The sequence below is a fragment of the Panthera onca genome, chromosome A2, assembly GCF_046562875.1.
Source record: "Panthera onca isolate mPanOnc1 chromosome A2, mPanOnc1 haplotype 2, whole genome shotgun sequence".
Taxonomy (NCBI): Eukaryota; Metazoa; Chordata; class Mammalia; order Carnivora; family Felidae; genus Panthera; species Panthera onca.
The window spans coordinates 79878682-79903547 of NC_138340.1; the positions used below are offsets into that span (position 1 = coordinate 79878682).

Sequence of the window (24866 nt, forward strand, 5' to 3'; positions counted from 1 at the left end):
TCAAAGAGACTTAGGGCAAAGCCTCTGCCACTCATTTCTGATCTCCCGGTGTCCATCACTTGGCTTGACATGCATGAGGCACGCCATACATGCCATAGTGAGTTGAATGCTGTAGTTTTGGCCATGACTTGGCACACAGTAAATGCACAGGGCGTTTTTGTGGCTGTTGAAATAAGGCTGAAAGAGGTGCAGTAATTTGCCTGAAGCGGCAGTTATAATATGTCATTCTAACATACTGCTACTCCTTGTTTCTTTTAAAATAGGTATCTGTGTTTAATGTGTAGACAAATTTATTTCCTTTGCAATCAATGAAGGGACAGATTCCTTCAAGTACAGAAGATATGTGAAGTGGGGACTTTTGAAGTTTATTTATTTATTTTGAAAGAGTGCACGCAAGTGGGGGAGGGGCAGAGAGTGAGAATCCCAAGCAGGTTCTGAACGGTCAGCACAGAGCCCAATGCAGGGCTCGAACTCAGGAACTGCGAGATCATGACCTGAGCTGAAGTCGGACACTTAACTGACTGAGCCACCCAGGTGCCCAAGTTGGGGGCATTCTTAAACATTTACACATTTTGTCATCAAACTGAATCAATGAAAATAAGACATGCTGAAATTAAGCACTTACTATGTCCCAGGATCTCGGATACCAGAGATAACAGATAAATAAGACATAGCCCTTGTTCTTAAGACTTAGAATTAAAAAAATTAAATTTGTACGGTTTGGGGAGTTACATTTTGTGGAGCATTACAGAGGCAACATCTATTCTGTAAGTAGTCTCAACACGTATTTACCTCAGCAGAGTTTTGCTTGGTGCCGTGTTCTTACTCCACCGGATGTTAAGAACAACTATGTTTCTCCTTTATGAGGGACAAGTGACAGGTTACATTTTCACTGTGTTCTTTGACCTTACAATGGCATCACTGAACATGTAGCAAGAATATAAATGTCCACTCTGCTAAAAAATTGTTATGTACCTTAAAAAACAAATCTGAGTAGGGAGGCTGAGGCCCAAGGAAATTCAACTAGAATTATGTCAAGATCACTAACATTTCACTTGGTACCTGTTCTTCTCCGGTAGGGCATATGGAAAAGAACCAGATGCTTCAGGATGGATAGGAATAGAGGGGTTCAAGGTTGGGAAACTACAAAAACAAGAAGAAGATAAACTACTTTTGGTATATTTATGCTGGAGAAAAAATTTTCAGAAGTATATTTGTGGTTTACAAGTATAGATCAATGGATTCTAAACAACAGATTTGCGGGGAGCCTGGATGGCTCAGTTCAGTGAGCAACTCTTGATTTCCGCTCAGTTCATGATTTCACAGTTTGTGAGTTCCAGCCTCACATTGGGCTGATGTGATTGCACTCACTGATGGTGCAGAGCCTGCTTGGGATTCTCTCCCTCTTCTCCCCTCCCCTGTTCATGCTCTCACTCACTCACTATCAGAATAAATACTCAAAAAAAAAAAAAACCCACAACAGATTTGCCCTGAAATAAAACCAGTTTACTTTATTTTTTATTTATTTTTTTTTAACGTTTATTTATTTTTGAGACAGAGAGAGACAGAGCATGAACAGGGGAGGATCAGAGAGAGAGAGGGAGACACAGAATCTGAAACAGGCTCCAGGCTCTGAGCTGTCAGCACAGAGCCCGACACGGGGCTCGAACTCACGGACTGTGAGATCATGACCTGAGCCGAAGTTGGACGCTCAACCGAACCAAGCCACCCAGGCTCCCCAAAACCAGTTTACTTTAAAAAGTCTGTATTACATGTTAAAATAAAAACAGATTTAGATAGAGATAATTGATCACTAATTAACTTCAAATGCTGAGGTGCCTATTGAACCTATCCAGAGTATATAGATCTGAAATTAGACCCAGTCTTATAGAAGAAAAAGAAATTTGCCACAGATCTGTAATTTAGAAAAAAAAAATATGATCCTTAAACCTGGGCTATGTCTCTGAAGGTCACGATTCTCTGTGTTTTCAACTCTCATGTTACTGTTAAAAGGGAGGAGGCAAGGGGTGGGAGGGTGAAGCTGATAAGTTTTGACTTAATTATAAGACTTCATTTAAAGTTATGCCAGAACATTGAAAATTTATCGGGAAGGTTAAATCTTGGACATCATGGCTCTGTTATATAACAGAGTCATTTTCTATTGTATATTTTTTCTATTCCTCCCCCAACCACCTTTCTTCTAATATTTACCCAGAGATCCTTTCTCGGGGACTGAAAAGATCATTATAACATTACAATTATTTTGGCTATTCGAGTATAGTGGATAATAATGGAGCATGTGACCGCCATTCAAAGTCAGCATTACCTGTGGGCCTCCAATTCATAAGCTAATTCTGCTTACAAGTCCACTAATTGGGGAAGGCTGGGAGGAAGATGCTGATTTTGATGGTATCATCTGAGGTTAGGTACTGATCAAAGAGAGAGCTCCCTCTTCGAGCACCCCATGGTACATTTATGACCTCAGTGTGTACTTGTTGAATGGACTAGAGTCAATCTCATAAGCTCAGATGTTCTCCAAGTTACCACCAGGCATGGAGGGTAAACCGAAGGAGACAATCTCCAGCAACATATCCATGAGTGACTCCTGTAGAAGTCTCTTCCTTCCACCACACTTCCGGATGTCTTCTCTCTCTTCTTCCCACCGGGGGTGGCCCTCTGCCCTGGGGCCCTGGGTGGGTAGTGGACAGCAGTGACAGCACAGGCATCTCCAGATGCCCAACAAGACATGGGGAACTATGCCCTTTGGCAAATGTGTAACTTTAGCCATTACAGACATGTTAACTCTAAAGAAGTCAGTAGCTTAAAGTATAAGAGGGAATACCAATGGGTAGACATTACAAGGGGGTGTATTTCAACCTAACCAAAACCAAAACTCTCTGAGGTTAAGATCTGTGCAACAATGGAATGACCTTCTCATGAAAGAGAAAGATCAGAATAGACTCATTCTTTCATTCAATCATTTACTCATGCAATGCATAATTATTGAGGGCCCACATATGCCAGGCATTATTCTAGGTACCAGGGTTAAAGCTGTGAACGAGAGAGACAAAAAGCTCTGGTGGAGCTTTTCTGGAGGAGGACGATTAACAACAAAAAAAAGAGGTAAACTACTTAGCGGGTTAGCTGAAGTACACGGGTATGTGAAACTCTAGAGAGGTTGGCCAGGGAGAAGGTGATATTTGGGTAAAACCTGAAGGAGATGAGGAAGCAAACTGTATGGTTTGGAGGAAGAACATCTCAAGCAGACAGGACACCAAACACAAGAGGCCCTGAGATGGGACTGCCCCTGGTGTGTTTGAGAAATAGTAAGGAAGCCAGTGTGTCCAGAGCACAGGAAATGAGGGAAAAAAACAGGGAGGAGGTCAGAGCGCAAAGATGGAGGCAGCTGTGCATGGTCTTGTAGACGGTACTCAAGGACTCTGGCTTTCACTCTGAGTCAGGTCATGTAGTCACTGGAGGGTGTGCAGCTGAGGAATGGAATGGTCGGACTTACCCTTTAACAGGATCACATGGGTGCTCTGCTGAGATCAGACAGAAAGGGGGCACAGCTGGAATCAGTGAAACCGTGTAGGGGTGTCTTGCAATGATGGTCTGAACCTGGATGGCAGCCACGAGGAGGCTGAGAAGTCGGTGGACTCTGGCTATATTTTGCAGGTAAAGCAGACATGAGTTTTGGATGGACTAAACGGCAGTTGTGAGAGAAAGAAAGGGGTCCAGAACGATCGAAGTTTTGGCCTGAGCAGATGGAAGGATAAAGCTGCCATTAACTGAGATGAGGAGGACTGCGCGAGGTGGCAGCTTTGTGGGAAAGAAACATCAGGAGCTCAGCAGGCCCCACGCTGTCAGCGCAGAGCCCAATGTGGGGCTCGATCCCACAACCCTGGGGTCATGACCTGAGCTGAAATCAAGAGTCGGACACTCAACCTACTGAGCCACCCAGGCGCCCCACGAGGATCAGTTTCAAACTTTGCAGTGCTAATTAGATATTGAGAAAGGGTATCAAGTAGGCAACAGGGCATAGGAGACCAGACTTCATTGGAGAGGTGGAGGTATTTAAACTTGGGGTGTCATTAGTGTGCAGAGGTTTCTGAAAGCCATGGTGCCCAAGGAGATAATCTACAAAACAAGTGCAGGTGGAAAGAAGGCAGAGATAGGGAGGAGGCAGCATAGGAGGCTCCACAGAAAGAGCCCAGAGAGGGAGAAGGGAATCTGGGCAAGGGCAGCTCCTGGGAGCCAATGAAGGAGTTCCAGGATGTCTCACTGCAGTCAACTGTGAAAAGGCAATGTAAGAATTGAAAACGGACTGTGAAATTTAGCACCTGGGAGTGACCTTCATAAGACAGTGGCAGGAAAACGCTGGGGGTGAAAACCTGAATGGAGTGAGTTTATGAGAGAGTGGGAGGAAACAGGAGCAGCAAGAACTTAGAACAACTCTGGGAGGGCCACCGAGGTCTGCACCAACTGTCAGATTAACGAGCCCCTCTGCAAAAGTGCCAGCATACAGGCAGTTTTAAAGACATATTCTGAAATGCTTTAATGACTGTGTTTGTTCAACACTAACCCCACTGGGAAAGAGATCGTTCACTGTGACCTTATTAAAGATTTAATTCAAAGCACTCGGTGCTTTTTGCCACGGCTTCCTGATCTTCCTCTCTGGGTTTTCATAAAGTTACACAATCAAGTAAGAGGATCAGTTTTAGAGATATGTACTTTTTTTTTTTTTTTTTTTTTTTTTTTTTTTGAGAAAGAGAGCACACACAACCTGAGCAATAAACAGGCACAGAGAGGGAGAATCCCAAGCAGGCCTCACGCTGTCAGCACAGAACCTGATGTGGGGCTTGATCCCACAACCTCGGGGTCATGACCTGAGCTGAAATCAAAAGTCGGACACTCAACCGGCTGAGCCACCCAGGTGCCCCAAGAGGATCAGTTTCAAAGACTACTTCTCATTTTTGCAACTAAACAACAGGCTACCCAACAATCAGTGGGTCAAAGAAGAAATCAAAAGAGGAATGAAAAAAATACCTTACAACAATGAAAATGGGAATACAGGAATAGTCTATTCTCAAGTATATTAGATTCTTGATTAAGTGACATCATCTAAAAGCTACCAAGTGAAAATAAGACTAAACTCTTTAGTTGTACAGGGCTCATTGGTCAAGTTGAAAGCAACAGAATCGGCATATTTTAAGAAATTATCCCAACATCTTGTATGGTAGAAAAAACTTGAAAGTTTGAGTAAAACGACTGTGTTTGAGCCCTGGATTCATTCCTTCACAGCCATGAAAATTTAGACAAAATGTTTAACTTTTCTGAGCCGCAGTGTCTGAGGTGTCGAAGTAGAATGATAGCAGCTTTCTCACAGCATTACTGCAAAGATCAAATATCATATGGGAAAAATGATTAGTAACTAGTAAAGCTTATCTAGATATTGATTATAAACTGCTTTCATACACATGCTTTCATTGGACTCTCTCAACCCTATCCAGGAGGCAGACCTGGGTAGTATCCTTCTCATTTTAGAAAAGGGGAAACTGAGGCTCTGGGATGTTAGGGACTTCCTTAAAGCCATAATGACTCTTGTGTGCTGGAGTTGAGACCAGAAACAAAGTTTTCCTCTCTGATCTGGGGCTCTGTCCACTGTTGAGGTGTCCACATCGACGCCACATAACATGGTAATTAGTGAGGCCAGCAGACTCCTGTGCCCCGGACCAGAATTTCTAAACCTGACTCCTTCCACTTGGTGGTGTGAATGATGGGGCCATGACAGTGCTGTTCAGGGCAGCCTAGAGCTCCTTCCCGTTGACCTCATCTTTCCCTTCTCTTACTCTTCTGTTGCTAACAAGTTCCTAAGAGCCGTTAGTGTATTCACTGCTCTGAGGGCACGAGCTCTTACTGCCCTTAGAGCAACTTCAAGGAACATTTCTGAAAGTGTCTCCAGAATTCGAGCTGGAAGAAACCTCCGGTGCCATTTAGACAAGCCCTCACTGCATAGATGAGAAAGTTTAATTCTGCAACTATCAAGATCTGGGGGCAGGGCACTCAGGTAATGTGAGAGCCCACACTGGCTCCAGGCAGTGCATGCTCTCCTCACTCCCCCACGCTGCCACTCACAGTGGGGCTGTGGCATGGCATGCCATGGCACCTTAAATCAAAATACCGAAGGGCTTCTCAATTAGTTACTTGAGTAAAATGAATTTAACTCCACCTATTATAGCATTAAAAAGAGCTTAAGCCACTTAATAAATGGTAGCTAGAGTCACCTCTTAATGGATAATCATATTTTCTCATTTGCAGTGTAAGTGCTAGAAGACAGAATGACTTTAAAACTGTTCATGAGAGGACTCAATTATCTGATAAGCAATTCCAAAGACCATACACACAAACTCTGAAACACGGCTCTTTATGAACGGCATCTCACAAGGAACGAGCTATTTGTGGCATGGGAGTTCTGGAAAATGTAATTATTTATCCTTTCACAATTAATGAAAGAAATTGGAAATGAAGCTTTCATTTCAAATCCTTTTTATCTGGATGAAACTTTAATTTTACATAATTAAATTGACTTCACAGTTCAGTGTGTTAAAATACACAATTAGGTGGCATATCAGGTGAAATGCCTCCTGTTGTTGGCTCATTTAGAAATCATGCTGTCGAGGTCCCAAACAACAATGAACACCTGCCCACCTGCTCTTATCCCCAGAGCCAGGGATGGCATACAGCCTGCGGGGCTGGCTTCTCAAATTCACAGTCGAATTTTCTTATAAGTGCTAACTCCTGCAGAAGTTAGTTATGTATTTAAAATAGTTTTTGCTTCTGTTTTTCAGTGGAGTTTTTTGTTTGATTTTTTTTTCCATGAGAAAATATTGTGGGGACTTTGATGATGCAACATAGATGATTCACTTTCTCTCTCAGAGAAGCTCCTGCTGAGGTAACCCTTGGATTCTTCCAAGTTGCTGGTTGAAATTCCGTGGAAACTCCCTTATTCCAATCTTGCCATTTTACAATTTGTGGCAAACTTCAGCTGAGACCACTTTCAAATTATTGTTGTATTCCTGGAAAAGGCTTAAGAAATATTTGTAGGTGGTACTGAAGGGTGACATACACTCTAATGGGATTGGGGTGAGTTCCCTGGAAAGTTAATTAATTAGAGACAGAGCGAGCAGGAGCAGGGGAGAGGAGAAGAGGAGAGAGAATCTTAAGCAGGTTCCACACTTAGTGCAGAGCCTGATGCGGGGCTCAATCCCATGACCCTGGGATCAGGACCTGAGGTGAAATCAAGAGTAGGACACTCAACCGCCTGAGCCACCCAGGCACTCCTGGACATTTATTTTAGGAGGCGGTGGTTTATCGAGGTAGAAAGCTCACCTATGTACCTTCCCCTTGTTTTTCCTTTGAACAGTACTTTGTGATGGTTAATTTATGGCTCAGTAGTGTCCTATATTCCCTTAAGGAATCTGTGAATGGAACACAGTTCAACAATTAGAATGGACTTCTCTTCCCTTTTTTGATATAGTCTACAATTTACATAACAGTGATTCTTGTTTTATCCATTAGGGAGGTGGTTAGGAAGGATTCATGGATCGAAGCAATATCCTTACTGTAGCAATACATGGAAAACCTGGACCCATTTTGTGGCTTTTCCAGATAAACACAGAAGCGTGTTGCTACATTCATTATAAAAGCCACAAAAAGAAGATGATCCTATCATGAGACTGCTCAGGACAAACTTGTTTAAAATGGGGGCATATGCTCCTCTTGTAGGTTTATCCTCTGTATAGTACTCTTGCTACTTATTATAGGATGTAGGTTGTTAGGATGATCAGCAGACCATGAAACTGGAAGAAGACTGTAAAATGTATCCGTGTGTAGAGTAATATAATGTATATCAGAACATATGAATGCTTTATTCTTTTGAGCCAAGACTTGAGATACGGTATTGTCTGCTTTTAGGATACCACAAGCCATTAGGGAATTAGTAAATTCTTCTAAAATTCCGTGAGCTCGACTGGCCTCTGTCTCTTTGCATTGCCCTGGAATCCAAAGGAGGACTCAACTACCAAAGGACAGAGGAAGAATAGTGAAAACATGGTTTTAGTAAGTGAAAAGGTATATTAATGTAGCCATGCAAATTGTAAAAGCACTTATTCAAATATAATTTCATATTTACAAATTATTCTCATCAGATCTCTCCTCCATTAAGATTTATAGAAAGTAACACTGATGGTATTTAGTTTTGCTTATTGCATACACTAGAAAGCAAGTAAACTACTGTTTAGTGAAATTGTTTATATGCACACATACACAATCATCGACTGGTCTCCCCAAGTCTGCAAGTTTCAACACTGAATACGTGTTTAAATAATACCAAACAATAAAAGCTATTTTGCACAGCAACCATAAATCTTTTACCATTTCTAAGAAACATGCAGGTCTGATTACATTTTCTGTAATCTGAGTTTGATTTTATACAGATCCTATCGTATGAGAATCTGAAATGTCTACACAGTAGAGCTGTTGATACATTCTCAGGATTCAGATAAAAGAATTCTGATTGTGTGTAAGAATGTGGTACAACTGACACGTTCCTCAGTATGGCCCGATGCTCTCGGCTACTTTACTGGATTGGATTTGATGCAGAGGAACTGCTACTGATCTGGGTCCTTCAGAACCAGATGGAAGGAACTATGGACACAGGTAAATGTGATACAAGCAAATGAAGATAATGCACACAGAACAATCATGCACACAGACTCCCTAAACCTTATACTGGCCTCTTTTGACTTCCTTCTCCATCAACACTTACCAAGGCGTTGGAGTGGAAAAGATGCCTTTTAAAAATGAAAACCTAGACAGAAGGGATGGGATATCAACATGGAACCAATTCCAGTGAAAGAAAAGACCCACTTTGAAAACTGTTGAGAGTTACCCTCTAATCCTAGCTGTTACCCTCCGAAGCATGAATTCAGAATTGTCACTCATTTGTGTGGATAGAACTGACAGTTCTCCATTGCCAAGTGAAAAATCTTCCTGATTATTTTATTTTTTTAATTTTTCTTCATTTCCTTATTTGGGGTCAACAGATGTCTGAAAAGTTTAAAGGTTCTTGGTATAACTTTAAATATTTATTTTTTTTGAGAGAGCACTAGCATGGGATGGGCAGAGAGAGAAGGAGACAGAGAATCGGAAATGGGCTGTGTTGACGGTAGTGAGCCTGATACGGGGCTCCAACTCACAAACCGTGAAATCATGGCCTGAGCCCAAGTCAGATGCTCAACCGACTGAGTCACCCAGGCGCCCCTCAGTATAACTTTAAATTGTACAGTGAATAAATAGCACTCAGTCCATTATTACGTGGTGGTAGAAATCAAGCATTTGCAGAACAAAATGATGTTTTCTTTAAGTCAACCCTTTAGGGAAAGGCAACTTATTCTGACATTGAGCTATCCTTATTATTCGCTTTGAGGTGAAGCTAACTGGACAGAGACCTGTATACATGCACCAAATCACAAAGACAACAACAGACAAGGACTCCAAATCAATAAGCACATGTGAAAGCACTTTAAATCTGTAACATGCGTTATGAGGTACATCATCCTTTAAATCTAGAAAGGACAACCGTGAGAGGGAATAATTGTGTTTTTAGAAAGCACTGCTCCCTTGTGCAAGATTTTTGTGTTTAGAACATTTTTGCTAACACCAAATAAACTAGTGCGTGTTCTGCCCATAAATCAGGGAGATAAAGAACTCAAGGATGACTGCTTCCCGAGACCGCTTGATTTTCTTTCTGTATAGTTCATAGTTTACAAGCATCACCAGTGATGGTCTAAATATAAAGCTTGCTACACTGTCATTACCTCCTGTAGTATCCTGTAGATACGAATCTATACCTCGATTTGAGGCCCGCTGAAGCACTCAAGAGCCACTACCTGAAACAGTAAGCTACATTTCCTAATTCAAGGATGGATTTAGTTTCCAATCAGAAATGGGAACTACAAACAGCAGCCACCCAACTGAAGGTGCCAATGTAAGTCCAAAGTCTTAAAATTAAAAGTTACCTAAAGATAAAACAGCAAAATAAATCTAAGTCTGCAATGAACAGAGGTAGTAAAATTCTATGCCCCAACAACTGGTTTAAAAATCTGGAAGGAAAATTAATATTCCTCTTGAATAATGACTTGCTACTTTTTATTGGCACTCTATCATTTGAACATTTATGTATCATTCACCAGCCAGTGCTCTATTTTTTTTTTATTCTAGTCTCTTTGTGTTTCAGAAGACATTTTCTTTTTGAAAAGAAATAGAAGAGCTTTTTCACTACCCCGATAACACATTTCAAATTCAGTTAATTAGGTAACTGTTGAAATCCCTAACTGCAACTGGTTAGGGCCAGTATCATGCCTTCTCTCTGAGAGGAGGAGTCTGAATTCAAATACAATGATTGTGAACAGTTCAATAAAGACCTTTGTAGATGATTTTAGGAGATTCTCCAGACATTTATTTCAGCCTGGAAAATAGCTGAATACATGGAAAGGATGTACTCTCCATTTAACCAAGTAGACAAAAAAAAATTACCTTAGCCATGAACTTTCAGAGAGAGGGAAAAAGAAACTGAAAAAATGCATTTAAATAATAATGGACTCAGAGTCTTAGAAAGGTAAGTATGAAAATCCTGTATTTCAATTGCATAAACTTCTGGAGTTGAGTCTAGGGGAAAGTCTATGAACTAGACAGCATTAAAAGATGCACGAAATTAGACCCACATGGGAAGCACTGGTATTTGATGTGCTTGAAGTGTCCCAATAAGAGTTCCCGAAAGCAATCTTACCTTTATTTTCTGCCTTCAGTTCCTCTGCCATCAAGCTGTCTTGTCGGTTACCAAGCACAAATGCCAGAAATGAGAGGATCAGGGCATCCAAAATCCCAATAATGGCCAGGATGTACGCCCAGCGGACTGAACACGCCCCAAGAGTGTACTTGTCTGTCTTTTCTCCACACATCCGTTTGACTTCATCTGAATCCCAGCCATCAGGGAAAATCATACAGCCAAGCACAAGGCAGGCAGCTTGATGAAGAGAGAAAAAGAGAGGAAAAAAAAGTAGTTAACATAGATGTTATTTTAGCAAATATTGCTACTGGGTGTCAAACATTGCTTTAAATTCTTGATTTAAAAACTAGCAAATCTTACCACTGTCCTACCCTGAATGGTTTTTTTTGTGTTTTTTTTTTTTTTCCTGGTTTACTTAAAAACAGCCTAGTATTGCAGTGAAAGGTCTGGGAACACTATTTACAGCAAGCCTGAGCATTCTGAGAGAGGTTGAGGTTTGTTGATCTATAAGAAAATACTAAAAAACTTGAATTTTGGTTGCATCTGTGGGAAGGCTTCCATTGCGAATAAGCCATAAGGAATCAGAACACAGCAGAATGACAATTCAACACTGGCTTTGAAGAGCTAGGACAGCAGCCAGATAAGGGATTAGGATAACATGGAAAATACCAGAGTGTATATTGACTGAGTCACAGTAAAAAAATAATTTTCTATTGCATCCTCCTACACACCCACATGTGCGTGTGAGTGCACACACACACACACACATACACGCACACTCTGAAGTTTCTTGAAACTATGCCTAGTAGATTCAGCACACCATGGTATTTTCTAGCTTCTGTTCTATTTCATTTTTTAAAAGGCTGAAAAATGTTGCAGCATGGTGTGGTACCAGAGATTTTATGGAAATTCAGGAACTTAAGGAGAATACTTATATTCTGTTTTCCAAATATCACTGTGGGAATCATATGAATGCTTTTTATAGAGTATGTTACTTTGCAGATTAAAGAAGATTAGTAGTTATTTGTTGCCACTCTTTATATTTAATTGGATTATTTAGGGGTAAGTGAGGATAGTTTTAGATTATACAAAGCTTTCTTAAAAAATTTTTTTAATGTTTATTCATTTTTGACAGGGAACAAGCAGGGAGGTACAGAGAGAGAGGGAGACACAGAATCGGAAACAGGCTCCAGGCTCTGAGCTGTCGGCACAGAGCCCGATACAGGGCTCGAACCCACAAGCTGTGAGATCATGACCTGAGCTGAAGTCGGATACTTAACAGACTGAGACACCCAGGCGCCCCTAGCTTTCCTTTAAAATATATTTTTTTTAATGTTTATTTTTGAGAGGGAGACAGACCACAAGCAGGGGAATGGCGGAGAGAGAGGGAACCACAGAATCCAAAGCAGGCTCCACACTCTGAGTTGTCAGCACAGCCCCCAATGTGGGGCTCAGACTTAAGAACTGTGAGATCACAACCTGAGCTGAAGTCAGATGTTTAACCGACTGAGCCACCAGGCCCCCCTATACAGAGCTTTCTCAACAGGTGTATTCATTCATTACTTCACGAATGTATTCGTTCACTCATTAATTCAAAAAGTACTTATTGACTTTTTATGATGGAGTGCCAGACACAGTTCTTGGTGCTTAGAGATAAAGCAATTAGGAAAAGATACATGGCTTATGTTTTATCAGGGAAAGAAGCAAAAAAAAAAAAAAAAAAAAAAGAGTAACATGCAAATAAAGTAGTCGGAGATTGTAGTACTAAGTACATAGTCCTAAGTACTGGGTAGGAAAGAAACAAAGGACTCAGATAAAGAATAATGGTACACCTCTTGGAGAAGTGGGGATATTTAAGCTGAGACCAAAAACAGACAAGGCACTAGACCTATGCAATTGATGGGAATAATGTTCCAGGCAACAGCATGTGCAAAGGCCTCAGGGTTGGAAAGAGGCCTGGGGTATTTGAGGAGCAAACAGGAGATCAGCCACTGGGATGGAGAACGAGATCACGTTGAGGCTGCAAGGGAGGCAGGACTATGTATCCAGAAAGGTTACTGTTTCTAGGGCATGTCACTTAAAAAGACTGATGGCATTACCAACTTAGAGTTGTGTGATGGTCAAGGCCAAACACTTCGTGCAACTGTCAAAGCTGCTACTTCTTTTTTTTTTTTTTTTTTTTTTTTTTTTTTTTCAACGTTTTTTATTTATTTTTGGGACAGAGAGAGACAGAGCATGAACGGGGGAGGGGCAGAGAGAGAGGGAGACACAGAATCGGAAACAGGCTCCAGGCTCCGAGCCATCAGCCCAGAGCCTGACGCGGGGCTCGAACTCACGGACCGCGAGATCGTGACCTGGCTGAAGTCGGACGCTTAACCGACTGCGCCATCCAGGCGCCCCAAAGCTGCTACTTCTTGAACAAACCAGCAGTGGACACCTAATTTCCTATGTTTTTCATAGGAGCATGACTCTACAAGGCAGGTGTGGAGGACACAGAAGCCAAAAGGGGTGACACACAGGGAGACCACCTGGGAGAACTTTGATTTAGGGTTCCTTGTTCTTTTACAGAACAAGATTTCAAAGCTTTGGGTCACACTTGATTCCTCTTTTCTTTGCCCCCCATCCCAAATGTTGCCATGCTTCTCTCATCCACGTAGGCACTATCTCTGCATAGGTGTTATCAACACTTCCATACTTTAAGCCTCATATGTCACAGAAGGAAACTAACTTCCTTCTGCTTTCGGTTCACCCTCACTCCAATCCAGATCACATGAGACCGCTGAGCCCATCATGCTCAAAACCTATGGTGGCTCCCCACTGGTACTGAAGAACACTCAGACATCTCAGGTACCCAAAGGCTCCATGATCCAGCCCCCACTTACTTTCCCAGCCCCTTTTCCCTTCATAATCTCCATTTCATTTGGGTTGAATGACAGCCGACTTCCTGTTCATGCACCAAGTTTTTGAACCCTTCTCTTTCTTCTTCTGCATGGAGTATTTGCTACCACTGTCTTAAATGTTCCACTCTTCAGTATCTTTCATCGGTCAAGTCAAATGCAATACCTTCCACAAAGCAAGCCATCTCAAATTCTTCTTGACCTACGGTACTGCCCTTCTTGGAACGCCCGAAGCTGTTGACTGTACCTATCAGAGTCCTTGTAGCTTTTTACATTTGTTACTTATTTACAAGTATTATTTCGATTAACAGAGTGTAAGCTTTCTGAGGAAGGAATCTTTGGTTAAGTCACCATATTCATAGCACCTAAAACAGTGCCTTGTAGACCTCTAGCACTAAAATATTTTTGAATGGGAAAGTAAAACGAATGAATAAGTCAATTATCACACCTAGACAGTATACTCTAAAATACAGTTTATAGGGGCGCCTGGGTGGCTTAGTCGGTTAAGTGTCTGACTTCGGCTCAGGTCATGATTTCATGGTTAGTGGGTTCGAGCCCTGCATAAGACTCTCTGCTATCAGCACAGAGCCTGCTTTGGATCCTCTGTCCCCCTCTCTGTCTGCCCCTCCTCCACTTGTGTGCTCTCTCTCAAAAATAAATACACATTAGAAAACAGAAAGGTTTAAAAAATATATAGTTTATAGAATTCAACATCATTACCACCCAATGTCACAAATCTAGTTTAAGACTCATCTTTAAAAGGTGACATTCAACAGAGACACTTTTGTTATGATTAGACAACAGATTCCAAGTACTCAGGAGAACAATTTGAAAAAAGTTGACTATTTCAAAATTCAAATTCCCACTTCTTCTGGAACTCCTAGCATTCCATTCCAACATGCTCTTCGAGGTATTTCTAACAATAATGATCTGTGTATTTTTTAAAAAGATGTGGTTTCCATTAGCAAAAATTAACTTTACTTGGGAAGACACAGTGGTTTGAATCCAAACCACAGTTGAGAAAAATCTCTAAAAATGCTATGTTACATGGAAGATTTTAAAGATATTCTCAATTTTTTTCTTACACATTAAATAATGTTTATGTAGGAGTAAATTACTTTCTTATACAGAAAAAATGAAAACCAAGTATTTTTCCTTTATGAATGGCAATCACTAAGAGAAGGACACTATATTATACTACTTAAAGCTCTAGCAAAACTTAATAGAAATCACCAAGTGACACAAATTTGGGAAGGTTATTAGATATTATAGGACAAGTTCTCCGCAATGGGGTTTTTGTGGAATAGTGACATCAACAAAGACATCTTTTCTCAAAGTCTTTCTACACTTAAAAGTTTCCATATCTGGAAACTGAGTTACAAATGAGGATAAAAATAGAGGCAGAATTAACTGGAAACTAAAACCACATGAGAGTATGAGTGGCAATACATCGCTCCCAATCTTCAAAGCATAGGATTTCCTTAACCCAATGTTGAGAGAAATCTGAGGAGAGGATACGCAATTGTGTTTCATCTTATGCAATGGCTATTTTGCTCCAAGTTACAAAAATAGAATTTTTGAAATACAATTCTTATTTTTGATAGTCTAAGGGAGTGACTGTTCAGAGAAATCTTAAGATAAAACCAGGCTAACAGGGCTGGGCTCTGGCCTCCTACGGAAAATGTTTAGGTCCCCCCAGCAAGGGTACTCCAGGTATCCTGCAGGCCACAAGGCATTGGGAGACGTACTGGTTGCCTCAACCACTTCTCACTGGACTTAAACTTAAACATTTGATCTTTTTCTAATTGATGTGTTTTTAAAAATCTGAATGGCTGTATAATAGTAAAAATGAGATCAACTGCATTTAAAAGTTTTTAAATCTTTGTAAGTGAAACTTGAGATAAAAAATAAGTAAAATTTGGATTTTAAAGTTTGAGAGAAAGGGGGAGAGAGAGAGAGAGAGAGAGCGCGCGCACACGCATGCACATGGCAGGGGCAAAGAGAGAAGGAGACAGAGAGAATCCCAAGCAGGCTCCATGCTGTCAGTGTGGAGCCCAATGCGGGGCTCAATCTCATGAACTGTGAGATCATGACCTGAGCCAAAAATCAAGAGTCAGATGCTCAATCGACTGAGCCACCCCAGGTGCCCCTAAAATCCAATTAAAAAAAATTTTTAATGCTTATTTTTGAGAGAGAGAGACAGAGCATGAGCAGGGGAAGGGAAGAGAGAGAGACACACACAGAATCCATAGCAGGCTCCAGGCTCTGAGCTGTCAGGACAGAGCCCGATGCAGGGCTCAAACCCATGGACCGTGAGATCATGACCCGAGCCGAAGTCAGACACTCAACGGACTGAGCCACCCAGGTGCCCCAAATCCAATTTTTAAATAAAGAAATCCTATCCCTCTGAAAGCTGTGCTTCTAGATGGTCATTACACGATAAAAATTGTACTTTCTGACAATGTATTATCAAAATATACATTTTCTTCTGCCCCTATCCAAATTTCCCCTATTTGGCTATTTTTGAAACGTGAAGTCTCCCCAAAGTTATAGTGTGTTTAGGATTAAATGGAGCCATTAAAATAGTTTAGGCTCTGTTAGTTTCTTTGGAAAGGCATTACTGTGTTTTGCATTAATGAGTGTGTGCTATAATAAATTCTGTTTCCTGGCATCCTATTAATCAGAACCCTATTCACCTGCATGATGTGGATAGCCAGCAGAAACCAACAGCTGTTCCTAATCCAAACTAAGCAGTACCCGTAAGAGCCTAGGCTAATGTCTCAGTCAACGAACGATTAAACACTATTCCTCTTGGTTTTGTAATTATTTCTAATTCTTTGCAAATTGATCATCCTATAAGATGCAGCAGCATCACTATACACAACAGTAGAGAACATAAATCACCAGAACATTTGATTAATTTGGACATGCTATTTCCTGACCACAAGGGATAGTGGAGAATTAGTTCCAATTGGGCTATTATCCCCAAAGGGGTTTCTTGGTAGAAAGTCACCTAGGAAATGCCTAGCTGACTCGCAGCTATCTCTTCCTTCACTTCAGCAGTGGGTTTTCTGGAAGACTATCAGGGAACATTTTTGAGTGTTAGAAATGAGAGCTCACAAGCTGGAGGTGAGCAGAGAAGGATGCTCTCTGCATGACACCTTCCAACTTACAACATATAATAAAGGCATCCTTATGAGGACAGGCCCGTTGATTTCCATTTTAAGCATGTTCCAAATGGTTAGGAAGCATTCACATTCTAAAAGGCCCCTCGGTCTAGAAGCTGATGCCCCACAGTGGGTTCCTCTGAAATAGTACACAAACAGCCAGTGGTTCCCTAGAGCCACTAATTGCTCTGGCAATTTTCTGGCCAAAGAGTTGAATGTAACCTCTGTGAAGGAAACGTCCTTAGAAAAATCTACCAATGTTTTTAATTGGGTCTTTCTCCAAAGGAAAACGAAGCAAGATGAAAAAAGCAACGGGGGGTGGGTGGGTAAGAGGGAGGTTGTCTATGATTTGGGTCATGTGTACAGGCTGATGCTGCTGGGCCAACTGTCCCGGTCAGGACACTGAATGCTGCGAACCTGAGAACGGCTATTTTTTTTTGGACAGTAAGAGGAAGACTAAATTCATTCTTTAAAAAGTCTATGCACTGTTGCACAAAAAGCATGATAAATTGCCTCATGTTGCTGAAGCACTCACGGGGAACGTGGTGAAAAACGAACCTGCATCCACTTAACTCTATCAATTATTCAGGCACGCAGTAAGGGAAGGGATTGACGCCAGAGAGCTGCCGCGCCGCGCTCTGCAAGGGGAGCGTTCACCTGTCACTCTAAACACCTGGTAAAGAAGAAGCACGCATCCCCAGCATCTTCATTAGCACACAGCCCGCAAACCGGAACTACCCTATTTACACATCTGGAAAAGCTGTGATGCCTACACCTCAGTCTACCTCTGGAAAACGGAGTTGCTAGGTAATCCGGGACATGAAATACTGCGGTTGAGAGTCTGGTGGAGAACAAATGATCTCCCGATAAATTCTGGTTCTAAATCCAGTATAATTTTATAAGCATTTCACTTGAGGTCATAGCACAAAAGGGGCAACATCCCTTAGAGAGCGGGTGGGGGGGGGGGGGCGGAGAGCAGGTGTAAACAAACTCTGGGCTCTCAGAAGGGTCATGTGTGAGGATGATCAAAGATCCTGTGCTCTGCCTCGACGCTCAGCCCTAATTGCCTGAGTAAAGAGCCACACATCTCTCAGTACCTTGTGCTGAATCAGCTGTGAGCCCCGAGCGTAGCTGAAAGGGGATAATCAGGAGTCTGCCCACACCGGCTCTTAGGAGCAACACAGCAGAGAAACAGCTTTCATGGAATATGATACAAGAGGAAACACACTTAAATGGTACAACATCACTTGCTAATTTACCCAAATGTTGAGGCTTAATAACGAAGTATAATACAAATCAGAGTTTAGAACTTAAAAATACAATGCTGTTCTGATCTCTAGAATGTTTGCTAGGCAGTTTTCTTTTCTTTTTTCTTTTTTTACATTTATTTATTTTTGAGAGACAGAGGGAGACAGAGCACGAGTGGGGGAGGGGCAGAGAAAGAGAAGGAGACACAGAATCCGAAGCAGGCTCCAGGCTCTGAGCTGTCAGCACAGAGCCCGACGCAGGGCTTGAACTCACAAACAGTGAGATCATGACCTGAGCTGAAGTCGGACGCTTAACTGACTGAGCCACCCAGGTGTCCCTAGACAACTTTTGATACAGATCTTGGATCCAATCAAATTTCTTAAACTCCTGATAGTGACACAGTTAATAATACTACATCTCATAACAATAGCTAATAATTGACACTCCCCTTGAGTGGGGTACACAGCACATCATTTCATCATTTCAATTCTCAAAGCCAAGAGAAACAGGAGAGCACATATTCCTGGCTTTTCCAGTTTCCACAAAGAGGGATTTTTCTCGAAAAGCCCTTGGCCACTTATCCCACTTCTCATTCCTCTCTATAGAGATGGAGGGATTTCCCCGAGGGAACCTGGGCATAGTGGCCCAGCCCCTTCCTGACCTTACCTTAGGAGCTGCTTGCCTACACGAGGCCTGTGTTCCACTCCTCTGTGCTGGTGATTTCACACAGGGCGGGCCTGATTCTCCACTGCTGTCTCGGAGTAGGAAGGTAAGAAGGCCTCATTTTGGGGGAGCAACTTAGAAAGTCCTTTTGGTTAAGACACCCAGAGCCATCTCTTCAAACCAATCTTTCTCATAATAAAGGAGATATTTTGGTTTCCTGCTGCCAATTCTCTCTCTCAGGGGGTTCAGAGCTTAGGAGGGCCTCCCAGTTCGGAGACTGGAAGCCTTGATTAGAGGACAAGCATGGCTGGGTTGTGGTAAGGACGCTCGTGTCCTCACAGCGTGGAAAGAAACCTAGCCTGCTCTCTGCCCCTTCTTATACAGGCACTAATTATCCATGAGGGTTCCACGCTCATGACCTAATCACCTCCTTAAAGGCCCCACCTCTTAATACTATCACAGTAGGATTAGGTTTTCAGCCTCTGAATCTTGGGGAAAAATAAAAATCCAGTCCAGGGGCACCTGAGTGGTTCAGCTGGTTAAGTGGTGGACTCTTGATGGTGGCTCAGGTCATGATCTCATGGTTTGTGAAACTGAGCCCCATGTTGGGCTCTGTGGACAGCACAGAGCCTGCTTGGGATTCTCTCTCTCCCTCTCTCTGCCCCTCCCCCATGCATGCTCTCTCAAAATAAATAAATGTCAAAAAAAATCCAGTCCATCGCAGAGGGGGGGTCAGAGGGCTTTCATGCAATGCTTGTCTGTCAACCCCAACATTATTTGTTTATTTATTTTTTATATATGAGGAAGTGGAGGCACAGAAATTTCAAACAGCTTGCTGAAGGTCATACAAAGCCCATGAGTGGGACAACCAGATTTGAATCAGACAGTCTAGCTTTGGAATTTATGGTTTTAATCCCAACTATACTATTACCTTTTACTTGTCAACAACAGTAATGCACATGAAATCACTTTAGAATATTGGTTTTGGTGCTAAGAATACTTAGAGAATCTTGGCAGTGCTTAACATGGTGTTTATAATTAGACATTTATTCTTTGAGGACAAGAGCCACTACCAAAAGGATGCTTAGAAACTGTGAGCTTTTATATGTATAGATATTTCTGTTGTTTACACTACTTTTTCACCTAATCAGTACTTCATCTGCTATGTAGTGCCAAGATCATTAGGGTAATTATAAAATCTAAATGTGTGGAATGGGAATGAATGTGGTTTTACTGCACAAATACACATATATCTGGATTTATACACATTTCACAAGAAAATCTGCCCTTAGTTTTTGGCTTGATATTTTAAGTTGGCTATGTGTCAGCCAAACATTTTTCAACGTTTTTTTTTTTTTTTTTTTTTTTTTTTTTTTATTTATTTTTGGGACAGAGAGAGACAGAGCATGAATGGGGGAGGGGCAGAGAGAGAGGGAGACACAGAATCGGAAACAGGCTCCAGGCTCCGAGCCATCAGCCCAGAGCCTGACGCGGGGCTCGAACTCACGGACCGTGAGATCGTGACCTGGCTGAAGTCGGACGCTTAACCGACTGCGCCACCCAGGCGCCCCCAAACATTTTTATATGTTCTTTAAATGCTTATATTCCTTTTGAGATTATATATATATATATAAATACATATATGACTATGAATATATATGTACCTTTTTAATTTATACATGGTTACTTATATGTAAGATAATATCTGCTTTGAGAAAAAATAGGTATAATTCAATTAGGTTCTTTTTAAGTTTTTGTGTAGCTTCTTTGGATTTCAGTGGACACATTTTTTTTTTTTTTTCAACGTTTTTTATTTATTTTTGGGACAGAGAGAGAGACAGAGCATGAACGGGGGAGGGGCAGAGAGAGAGGGAGACACAGAATCGGAAACAGGCTCCAGGCTCCGAGCCATCAGCCCAGAGCCTGACGCGGGGCTCGAACTCACAGACCGCGAGATCGTGACCTGGCTGAAGTCGGACGCTTAACCGACTGCGCCACCCAGGCACCCCAGTGGACACATTTTTTAAAAAAAGTTTACTTATTTATTTTGAGAGAGAAAGAACACAAGTGGGAAGGGGCAGAGAGAGAGAGAGAGAGGGAAAGAGAGAGAGAGAATTCCAGGCAGGCTCCACACTGAGCCAACACGTGGCTCAATCCCATGACCTGAGCTGAAATCAAGAGTTGGACGTTCAACTGACTGAGGCACCCAGGAGCCCCTCGATAGGGGCTGTTTTAAGGAACATTTCAATAAACGAAACTGATAGTGCTGGTAGGTCACAAACAGGTCTGAAATTGTTTTTGTTTCTTTGTTTGCAGGAGAGCCCTTGACTCAGGCAACATTTTCATGTGCTAAAATCTACACTGCATTTCAGACACAGGGTCTGAAGACAAGATTATCTTTCTCCATGGCCCTATGAACAGAGAGCCCTTTGTAGTACACCTATCACCAACCTCCCAACAAAATCTGCTTGAGCCAGGATAACACCCCAAACAAGGCAACACAGACTAGTAACTACCCAGCCAGCAGTTTTCCTTGTGGCTCGTTGTGCCATGGCTATTTTATCTATAAAACAAGGAGCCCAGTCTAGATAACTGAACGTTTCCTGCTACTTACCTTATATTATTCATATATAGGACTAAATTTGTACTCATTTGATGCTCCATACCTATATATATTATGGGAAATAATGGGCTTGTAGAAATGCTTTACCAACTGACCCAACGTCTTCCTGTGTAGCAGGTGGAAGGATGGGGCACCCTAGCTCTCCACCCTGATTCATCACGGAGCTTACAGAAAGTTGCTGTTGGCTAGAATTGGACAAGGTCAGGTGTCTTATGCCAACTGGCTACTGGTATTTCATTTCTCATTACAAGGGGTAACTTTAGAAGCAACTAAATTCCTTCTCAATGAGAATGAGCTCTCCTAACCCTGCTGGACCTCCTCAAAACCTCTTGGAGTGCCCGTTTCTACACACTTTCCTGTAGGAGAATTTGGCACCGGTCCAGCTTTATGGTGGCGAGCTTTTCTTCTACACAGCTTGCTCACTTTTTTATGTTTATGTTTTTTTTCAATTTTAGTACAGTTGGCATATAATATTATATTAGTCTCAGGTGTACAACATAGTGATTTGACATTTATGTATATTATAAAATGCTCACCTTGATAAGTGTAATTACCATCTGTCACCATACACAGATACTCAGTATTACTGACTATATTTCCTATGCTGTACTTTATATTCCCATGACTCACTTATTTTATAACTGAAAGTTTGTATATCTTAGTCCCCTTTTCCCATTTCACCCATCCCCCTCACCCACCTCCACTCTGGCAACTGCCAGTTTGTTCTTTGTATTTATGAATTTGCTCACTTTTATTCTCCTGAAGTAACAATTTAATGCTTTAAAAACTTCAAATGGCAAAAATTAATTGTTCAAAGGAAACGTGTGGAAGAACTAAATATTGCATACTAAAAATGTCAGAAGTGGAACCAAGCTCAAGAAAGATGAATGCTACTCCAACCATCCTTCGTATGGAAGGATCTTACTTCCAAGGGGCGGGGGGCGGGGATAAGATGTACACATTTACACATGTCTAACAGGCCCCAGCCTATGCTTTTTCATAGTTTAGTTGATCAACTATCCTTTATCTATCTATCTATCTATCTATCTATCTATCTATCTAACATCTACCTACCTTTATCTCTATATATATCCCTCTGCACCAGTACTGGTCCTTACACAGTTAAAGAATAGCTGTATAAAGCTATAGAGTGCTGGGGCGCCTGGGTGGCTCAGTCAGTTAAGCGGCCGACTTCGGCTCAGGTCATGATCTCGCGGTCCGTGAGTTCGAGCCCCGCGTCGGGCTCTGTGCTGACAGCTCAGAGCCTGGAGCCTGTTTCAGATTCTGTGTCTCCCTCTCTCTGACCCTCCCCCGTTCATGCTCTCTCTCTGTCTCAAAAATAAATAAATGTTAAAAAAAAGAATTTTAAAGCTATAGAGTGCTGTCAATGTCTTTCCAGAAAAAGGACTCATAATATCATTCAGGACAGACATGATCTAGACTAGGAACTGAACTCAACATGTTGAATCAGAAAACTACACAGTCAAGAATTCTTTATCCAACAAGGCTGTCATTTAAAATAGAGGAGAGATAAAGAGTTTCCCAGACAACAACTAAAGGGGGTCGTGACCACTAAACCAGCCCTGCAAGAAATTTTAAGGGGGATCCTTTGAGTGGAGAAAAGACCAAACAAAACTAAAAAGACCAAAAGCAACAAAGACAAGAAAGGACCAGAAGAAAGCACCAGAAACAACAATTCTACAGGCAACACGATGGCACTAAGTTCATATCTTTCAGTACTCACTCTAAATGTCAATGGACTAAACACACCAATCCAAAGATATCAGAATGGATAAGAAAACAAGACCCATATATATATACTGCTAAATTTTAGACCTAAAGACACCTGCAGATTGAAAGTAAGGGGATAGAGAACCATCTATCATGCTGATGGTGGTCAAAAGAAAGCTGAAGTAGCCATACTTATATCAGACAAACTACATTTTAAAATAAAGACTATAACAACAGATGAGGGGCATTATATCATAATTAAGGGGTCTATCCACCAAGAAGAGCTAACAATTGTGAATATTTATGCCCCATATAACACCCAAATATATAAATTGGTAAATCACAAACATAAAGAAACTCATTGATAATAATACCATAATAGTAGGGCACTTCAACACTCCACTTACAGCAATGCACAGATCATCTAAGCAGAAAATCAACAAGGAAACAATGGCTTTGAATGATACACTGGACCAGATGGACTTCAACATATATATTCAGAACATTTCATCCTAAAGCGGCAGAATACACCTTCTTGAGTGCACATAGAACATTCTCCAGAATAGATTGTATACTGGGTCACAAATCAGCCCTCAATAAATAGAAAAAGGTTGAGATGTACCTTGCATATTTTCAGACCACAATGCTATGAGACTCTAAATCAACCAAAAGAAAAAAATTTGGAAAGATCATGAATACTTGGGGATTAAAGAACATCCTACTAAAGAATGAATGGTTAACCAAGAAATTAAAGAGGAAATAAAAAGTACATGGAAGCCAACGAAAATAAAAACACGACAGCTGAAACACCTCTGGGATGCAGCAAAGATGGTCATAAGAGGGAAGTATATCCAATCCAGGTCTCCCTAAAGAAGGAAGAAAGGTCTCAAATACCCAACCTAACCTAACACCAAAAGAGCTGGAAAAAGAACAGCAAATAAAGCCCAAAACCAGCAGAAGAAGGGAAACAGTAAAGATTATGCAGAAATCAATGATATCGGAAAAAAAAAACCAGTAGAACTCATCAATGAAACCAGGAGCTGGTTCTTTGAAAGAATTAACAAAATTGATAAACCTCTAGCCAGATTAATCAAAAAGAAAAAGGAAAGGACCCAAATAAATAAAATCATGAATGAAAGAGATCACAACCAATAATACAACAGAAATAAAAACAATAATAAGAGAATATTATGAGCAATTATATGTCAATAAAATGGGCAATCTGGAAGAAATGGACAAATTCCTAGAAACGTATTAACTACCAAAACTGAAACAGGAAGAAATAGAAATTTTGAACAGACCCATAACCAGTAAAGAAATTGAATCAGTAATCAAAAATCTCCCAAGAAACAAGAATTCAGGGCCAGATGGCTTTCCAGGGGATTTCTACCAAACATTTAAAGAAGAATTAACACCTATTCTTTTGAAGCTGTTCCAAAAAATAGAGATGGAAGGAAAACTTCCAAACTCATTCTATGGGGTCAGCATTACCTTGAATCCAACACCAAAGACCCCACTAAAAAGAACTACAGACCAATTTTCCTGCTGAACACGGATGCAACATTTCTCAACAAGATACTAGCCAACCAGATCTAACAATACATTAAAAGAATTATTCACCATGATCAAGTGGGATTTATTCCTGGGATGCAGGGCTGGTTCAATATGTGCAAATCAATCAATGTGAT

The 24866-nt window shown here is 41.3% G+C and overlaps 1 protein-coding gene across 3 annotated transcripts in view; it reads right to left on the reverse strand.

The window, feature by feature from the left end:
• Nucleotides 1–24866, reverse strand: part of LHFPL3 (LHFPL tetraspan subfamily member 3) — a 577332-nt gene that overhangs the window by 166296 nt on the left and 386170 nt on the right. For all 3 annotated transcript variants that reach the window (XM_060632275.2, XM_060632277.2, XM_060632276.2), the window contains exon 2: nucleotides 10850–11086. In XM_060632275.2, coding sequence (XP_060488258.1) covers nucleotides 10850–11086 — 237 coding nt within the window. The remainder of the gene's footprint in view (nucleotides 1–10849; nucleotides 11087–24866) is intronic.